General features: G+C 42.9%; 1 protein-coding gene across 1 annotated transcript; it reads right to left on the reverse strand.

Moving 5' to 3' along the window:
- Positions 1 to 924: 924 nt before the first annotated feature.
- Positions 925 to 2,208, reverse strand: LOC148116068 (uncharacterized). Its single transcript, XM_087885376.1, has 2 exons — positions 1,450 to 2,208; positions 925 to 1,296 (listed from the first exon to the last, which is right to left on the reverse strand). The coding sequence occupies exons 1-2, from the start codon at positions 2,206 to 2,208 to the stop codon at positions 925 to 927; spliced, it is 1,131 nt and encodes a 376-aa protein (XP_087741502.1).
- Positions 2,209 to 7,900: the final 5,692 nt, after the last annotated feature.

Genomic DNA, 7,900 nt, shown 5'->3' on the forward strand with positions numbered 1-7,900 from the left:
GGTCCGTCCAGGTCGATGGACAAGCTGGTACGAATAGGCCGACAGAAAAATGGCCCATCTGGTCAATCGGGGGGACAGGGCAGCGGGGGTGGGCTTGTCACCGGCCAAAAGTCCTAGCAAGGGCCGGTGGTCTGTCACAAGTTCGAATTGACGGCCATAGAGGTATTCATGAAATTTCTTAACACCCGCAATTGCAGCCAGAGCCTCTCTGTCCAATTGACTATAGTTACGCTCTGCGCTGGACAGAGTGTGAGAGTAAAACGCAATGGGTGCCTCTAGGCCGTTCGGCAGTCTATGGCCTAGGATGGCACCAACTCCGAAGGGGGAGGCGTCACAGACCAATACGAGCGGTAGCGCCGAGTTATATTGAATGAGGAAGCTGTCCTCTGACAAGAGTTTTTTTACGGCCTCAAATGCGGCTGCCTCTGCCTTGCCCCACACCCATGGAACATTCTTTCCCAACAGTTTGTGCAGGTATCCGCGACGGTGGCCTTGTCTTTTAAAAACATTGAATAGAAATTGAGCAATCCAAGGAAGGCTTGGAGCTCCGATTTGGATTTGGGGGCGGGTGCGCTCTTGAGGGCCCTTACTTTACTCTCGGTGGGGTGGATGCCTGCGCTGTCAACCTTGTACCCCAGAAATTCAACAGAGGGAACAGCGATCATGCATTTGTTCCTCTTAAGTTTAAGTCCCGCTTCTCTAAATCTGGTCAGGACGTTCCTCACTCTGTCCCCCAGTTGTTGTTCATTTTGGGTGCTGATTAAAACGTCGTCAAAATAGGGCACCACCCCTGGGAGTCCTTGCAACAGGTGCTCCATGGTGCTCTGAAAAAGGCCAGGTGCGATGCTCACCCCGAATTGGAGCCTGGTGCATTTGAATGCATCCCTGTGAGTCACAATTGTTTGCGCCTCTGCCGTGGCGTCATCAACGGGTAATTGTTGATAGCTCGAGCATTCGGTGGACGCCAGTGAAACCCATGCCAAGGGTTCGGAACCACCCCATGCCCAGAAGGCTGGGCAGCTGCTTCGTGACGATGGTTAGCGGCAGGTCTTTTTCGAAGTCTCCATAGGTGATTCGGAACGTGCCTATGCCTTCAACGGGAACTTGGTTTCCCTGGCAGTCTAGGATGCGCACTCTTTGTCTGGATAGCTGGTCCTTCCGGAACGATGGCAGAATGGTCTTCAGGGTCACCCATGACATTATGGAAAGGGCTGATCCGGTGTCAATTTCCATTGTACATAGTTTGCAGTTAATTTCGACCACCGTGCAGACCTTGTCTTCGATCACCGTGCTGGCCTGGTCGACGTGTGTGCTGCGGACATCTCGCGGTTCAAATTCGCGCCAGTTTCTAGCGCCGCCCTCTTTGATTGGTTGTTTTTGGCACGTTGATTCTGGTTGGCTGCAGCGGTCACGTGGTTGGTGTTTTCTGGGTAGTATGGCTCTGCAGACTTGTGCCAAGTGCCCTTTCTTCTCGCAATGCCTGCAAATGGCCTCTCTGTATTTGCAGGACAGTCTATCGTGATTCCCGCCACAGCTGGGGCAGCTTCGCCGGGGGCTGTCTGCATCTTTCTTTTGGTGCTCTGTGTGTAAGACGTCCTCATCGGACTCGGATTCCGAGCTGGATCTGGTATCTTCCCTATGCACTGGTGTAGACTTGGGGGTGTCCTTGCTGATCAGTGGGCGCTGCAACGCTTCTGCGACTTTCGTGGAGGCTTCATGAGCCCTGGCCTCGTCTAGGGCTCCGACAAGTGTTAGATCAGACTTAGCGAGCAGTCGCCTTTGCAGTCTTGTGTCTCGGACACCACAAATTAACTGTTCGAGCAGCGCATTGTCCAAGTCTCTATAGTCGCAATGCGTTGCGGCTTTACGCAGGCTTGCCATGTAAGCGCTGACCGATTCTCCCTCTCGTTGCACGCGTTGTCTGAATTCGTATCGCTGCATGAACTTGGAGGGCACGGGAGCGTAGTGAGCCCGAAGGGTTGCCATCAATGTGTCCCAGGGAACGGTCTGGACCGGCGTTGGCTCACAAAGTGACTCCGCCATCTCGAACACATCCGGTCCGCAGTGGCTTAGAAAAGGAGCTCTCTTCCAATTAGTGGAGAGTCCTTGCATGTCGCTGGCTTTGAGCGAGCACTCAAACCTCGTTAGGTATGAGACCCATTTTTCATGGGCCGGGTCAAAAGTCTTGGGTGGAACGTAGGCGGACATGTTTGGTATGCCTCCTGCTGTTCGCCTCGATGCCTAGCTGAAGCTTGTGGTCTCACTGGTTCGCTTCTTGTGGCCTCTATCCCACCTTCGTCGCCAATGTTGTAGCGCGGGAATAACGAGAGGCACAAGCAAGCAAGTGATTAATATACAGTGAGACTTCAATAAAAACTCTGAGGCTGCAGCCCTCCTTATATACAATCCTGGAGGGGCTGTCAGCCAATCAGCAACTAAGGCAAATTTGAAACTCCCGCTGAAATGTAACAATACATAACAGCTTCTTGTTTTGCCTTCTGGGGTTTTGGAAAATACATTGCCCCCTCTTCTCTCTGGCAGCCTCTTAAAAGCCTGTTGTCTATCACACTCTTGGGCAAAGCATGGGAGCCATTTCCTCCTTTCAGTGGCCCATGAAAGTACATCTATAGTATGTAGATAATAAAGTTGAAAAAAGGTGAACAACATTTTTACAGAACTATAGATATGTTGAGGCTGGGTGTGACAAGGAATGGCTGGGAGGGGAGGAGCCAAGCGAGGCACCCCTTGACATGAGTGAAATTGAGTTGGTCACACCCACCCAGTCACATGACCATCAAGCCACACCCAGTATCACATGACTATCAAGCCACGCCCACAAAATAAGCCACACCCACAGAACCAGTAGTAAAAAAATTTACAACCCATCCCTGCTCACTTGGCCTTAGAGTTGGACACAAGTAGTGACTAACAACAAAACTGTAATTCTTCAATGGAAACGACCTTGTCTTAAAACTCTCACTTGTCCTTAGAAATATCCCTTTCCCACACAGGGTTCATGCTCATGTCCCATGGGCTGCAGGAAAACATGCCTGGCTTACCCTTTTTAAGTGACATGTTCTCATGATTTCATCCCCACTCATCCTCACTATAGTCCTAGAAACTAGGCAGTAATTGTTAGTCTTATTTCACCACCATGGCAGCTGTATGAATTGAAAATATAAATGTACAGATATAACTCAATAATACCTCATTTGAGGTTGACAGCCCTAGTTGGTGAAGATTTTTTTCTTCATATCTTAAGTGGAACAAAGATTTGGGTGATTTTCAAACGGGAGTGGCTTTGCAATATTTTATGTTTTCCTGATCTATTGCTCAGAAGTTTCTTTCTTAAGCACAGTTTCATTTTATTTTAATCATCAATCAATCTAATAAATAAGAATTTGGCAGATATTTTAGAATGAATGTTGTTTTTCTGCTTAGTCTCTGCCTGAGTCCAAATGTGTGGACAATTGTCAACCTGGATTTGTAAAACGGGCCCGGAAAGAAGAACCAATTTGCTGCTACGATTGTATTCCTTGTCCGGAGGGGACCATCTCCACACAGGAAGGTGAGTGACACCAGAGGAACTCTGGCTTTCCTGTCTCTCGGTATCAGCTGTCATCCAAAGAAGGTCTTTCTTGGAATGTGAAAGGAGGGACTATAAAAATAATATTATTTACTGTTTTCTCAGATACTGAAAAATGCACCAAGTGCCCAGATGACAAATATCCCACTGATGACAGAATCCAATGTATCCCCAAAAGAATAACCTTCCTGTCCTATGAAGAACTTCTGGGCATCATCCTGGTCTCCTTTGCTGTACTCCTGTTTCTAACAACAGGCCTTGTTTTAGTCATATTCCTTAAATACCTAGAAACTCCCATTGTCAAAGCTAACAACCGTGATCTGTCCTACATCCTCCTGGTTTCCCTCTTGCTTTGCTTCTTGTCCTCCTTTCTCTTCATTGGCCGACCAAGGAAAGCCACCTGCCTTCTCCGACAAACAATGTTCAGCATCATCTTCTCAGTAGCTGTGTCTTGTGTGTTAGCCAAAACAATCATGGTAGGACTTCCGGTTTGCTGTTTGTTGCTGCCAGACGTTCCTTTGGGATCGTCAGCTTCCACTGCCTGTCAGAGCCGCCTTCACAATGGAACGGCGGCTCGAAAAAACTCTGTTTCCATGAGGAAACGGAGATAGAGCCGGCAGGGGTGGGTAGAACTCTCTGCGGAGTCCCAAAAGTTTTTTTTTTACTTTTGGGATGGAGCGGATGAGATGCCCCGTATCCCCAGCCGCCGCTCCGGGCTTTGGGAGACCTCTGCTGATGCAGAGCCAGGCGTCAAAAGCAAGCCTGCAAATTTAACAGACTGCTCAAAGAAAATGTGAGCTGGACCTGTAATATTGAACCGCAAGTACTTTACTGATTTTTTAAAAAAGAAATTACTTAAGAGAGAGGAGGAGAGGAAGGAGGGGAAAAAAAAAAAAGCCTTTTAAAATGGCGTTGGCTGGAGGAGAGGCTTCCGTTTTCTATTACTACAATGTAGCGGAATAAATACCACTGGCTACATTTGTAGACAAAACTTCGCTCCTGTGTCTTTCTCTTTTTTTTTTTTCCCTTGGAGACCTGATATTGTTGTTGATTGGAAAGAAGTCCTTTTTTCTTGCTTTTTTTTAACAAAGCCTGCCTGGGCGGAAACATGGCACTGAGACTCATAAAGTCAGATAAACAAGAAGGGGGGGGATTCCCCCACCAACAACTTAAAGGAACAAGTCTTAATTCTTCAGTCTCAGAAACCTGATTTTAATATAATAGAATTTTTTATAGAGGAGATTGAAAGAAGGGAGGAGATTGTGAATCAGCAATTTGAAAAATTTAAGCAGGAAATTAAAGAATTGGTGAAATCTAAGTTTGATTTTTTGGAGAAAAAACTCTCAAAAGTGGTTAATGGTTTTACAGGATTTATGATGCAGTTGGACACAAATACTAATGTACTAGAGTCTAAAATGGAAGAAATTCAAGATAAATTGGACAATAGAATTCAAAAAATTGAAAATGATTTGACAAACACTCAGGATAATAGCTTAGAAGAAAAATCTAAAATGGATGCTGATCAAAAGTATGGTAATGTAGAAAATCTGCAACAGAAGATTGAAAAAGAGATTTTAATGGTACAATATAATTTTACAGAACATGCGATAAGATTAAGAGGTTTGCAGGAAAATAATAGAGAGGATTTAAGGAAAATATCTTCTGAATTTCTAGCTGGGATTCTAAAGGTTCAACCTGACGAAGTGTTTTGTAGGATCGACAGAGCTTATCGAATCAACTCCTGGATTGCTAAGCAAAGGCAATTGCCTAGAGATGTGGTGATTTATTTTACAGATAAGGAAATTAGGAATAATATCGTTCAAAATTCCTTTAATTCTAATTTGCAATTGTATGGAAGAAAGATTTGGATTTATAAGGAACTCCCACCTAAGATATTGATGGAAAGGAAGAAATTTGGTTTTTTGGTGAATGAGTTAAAAAAGAGAAATATTTCCTACAGGTGGGACGCCCCAGTTGGTATTAAAGTTAGATACCAAGGAGAAAGATATCAGCTAAATACTGTTGAAAGAGCGGAAGAATTTTATCAAAATAGGTTGAAAATGAATTTAACATCTCCAGGTATAATACAGGATAAGCAGAAGGAGCCGGAAATAAAGGTAAAATTTCGAATTACAGAGACTGTACCAGATGAATTGCCTTTGGATTTATTGGATACCCCAGCTGGATTATCTACAAATTTGAGAGAAGAGGCATCTAATCTTAATGTGATGACTTATCAAGGCAAGGATAAACATGGAAACCAATTAGGGGATATACAAGGGATAAAAAAGAAATATGAGATACAAAAGCAAAACCAACAAGACCAATCTACAAAGCAGAATAAAAACCGACCAGATGATACATATTTTGTAGAAAGGGAACCAGGATGGAAACCAAACCCACAAAAAGAAAAGAAAAAAAGAAATAGGTGGCATAGAAATAGAAATTTCTAAATCAGGCAACAGTGAAGCCAGTGATTTTAAAATATGATCGATTATGTGTAAATACAGAAGAGGCGACGTATTGGTTAATATCATCCTGAGGTTTGTGGCAGATCTCTGCATGGCCGTAATCTGGGGACGTGAAACGAGCCTTAAACTGATGGATTTGAATTATCCATTTTGGAATTTCTTTTTGTGTTGATAAACATATTATATTATCTTGAATCACAAGGCAAGAGAATTATGCTGGGGCATGCAGAAGATCGTGTTGTTACCCACTACGATGATGGGAATTAATAATCCTGATGAAACCCACAATTATTACTATATGGAATATAATTATAATGTCACTCGGGTGGTTGTTTTTACTTTTATACATATAAGAAGATATTTACTACTGATGGGGGCAGATATGATTGAAGATCCTGAATAAACTGTTGCACCAGTGAGCTATGTTACCCGATTATGGATGTTGGTTCTACCAATCCAGTGGAAAGACCTCAAAGAAGATACTATATGGATTATAAATTTAAAGTCATTGTCTTTTCTTTTTTTATATAATGGAAAATATAGATATATATTTTTAAGTAGTGTGGGCAGTGAATCAAAGATGTTAAGAAATGTTGTGTATGGGAATTTTGTATGATAGTGGGTGAATAAGCTAGTTAGTAGATTGACTAGTCTAAGAAAAGGGATTTTTAAGTGTTATACTTGGGGGAGTGGAGGAAATGGATAGAGTGGAATAAATGTTAAACTAGATTTTATGGGGAAGGCCGCTTTGAAATGTTATAGTAATATATATAGAAGATTAAATGTTAAAGTAGGACTTATTGTATAGTTTTAAAGTGGAGAAGTTATTCTACAATGTCATAGTATAATGTCTTTTTTTTTTCCCTTTCTTTTCTCTTTTTTGATATGTATGGATAAAGGGGGATGTTATAATATTAATAATATTTTTAGTAAGTAAAGGTCAATATCTAGAGGAGGGAGTAAGTAATCTGTTATGAATTAGGGTTTTTTTTTTTTGTTATGAAGAAGTCACAGGGGGGATGGGTGGGGAGGGGGGGTTAGGAGGGGGAGGGAGAGGGGGAAAAAAGGGGGAAAAATTTGTATTTGAAAACTTTTTCAATAAAAAAAAAAACAACAAAAAAAAAACAATCATGGTAGTGCTGGCCTTCCTGGCCACGAAACCAGGGAACAGGGTGAGGAGATGGTTGGGGAAGAGCTTGGCCAACTCCATCATCCTTTCTGGTTCTGCTGGAAAAATTGTCATTTGTGCAATCTGGCTGGGAGTTTCTCCTCCGTTTCCTGATTTTGACCTGCACTCCCAATCAGGAGTGATCATCCTTCAATGCAATGAAGGCTCTGTGACCATGTTTTATGTGGTTCTCTGCTACATGGGTTTCCTTGCTGCCATTTGCTTCACAGTGGCTTTCCTGGCCAGGAACCTGCCTGGGGCCTTCAATGAAGCCAAACTGATCACCTTCAGCATGCTGGTCTTCTGCAGCGTCTGGATCTCCTTCCTGCCCACCTACTTGAGCACCAAAGGGAAATACATGGTGGCTGTGCAGGTTTTCTCCATCTTGGCTTCTGGGGCTGGCCTGCTGGGCTGCATCTTCTTCCCCAAGTGCTACATTATCATCCTGAGACCAGATCTAAATACTAAGGAACATTTAATGATAAAAGTCGGTATCTGAACATGAAGTAGTTTCTTAAGCTCATAACACTAAATTATTTATTACAGTTATTATTGAGTTTGTATGTTTGTTTTGACAATTAAGGTTATTTAAAATCAAAAGAAATAAACATACAAAGAATGTAAGACTAACTTAAGATAATCATCAAATTGTAAAATAAATTATTTAATAATTAA

This window comes from Pantherophis guttatus, chromosome 2 (genome assembly GCF_059756535.1).
Source record: "Pantherophis guttatus breed Tessera chromosome 2, ASM5975653v1, whole genome shotgun sequence".
Taxonomy (NCBI): domain Eukaryota; kingdom Metazoa; phylum Chordata; class Lepidosauria; order Squamata; family Colubridae; genus Pantherophis; species Pantherophis guttatus.

What these genes read in the sequence shown, in the direction of transcription:
- LOC148116068 (XM_087885376.1), bottom strand. Translation starts at nt 2,208, where the DNA reads ATGTCCGCCTACGTTCCACCCAAGACTTTTGACCCGGCCCATGAAAAA. An exon ending in AGAAAGGGCACTTGGCACAA is followed by an intron (nt 1,297 to 1,449) that starts GTCTGCAGAGCC and finishes CACGTCGACCAG; the next exon opens with GCCAGCACGGTGATCGAAGA.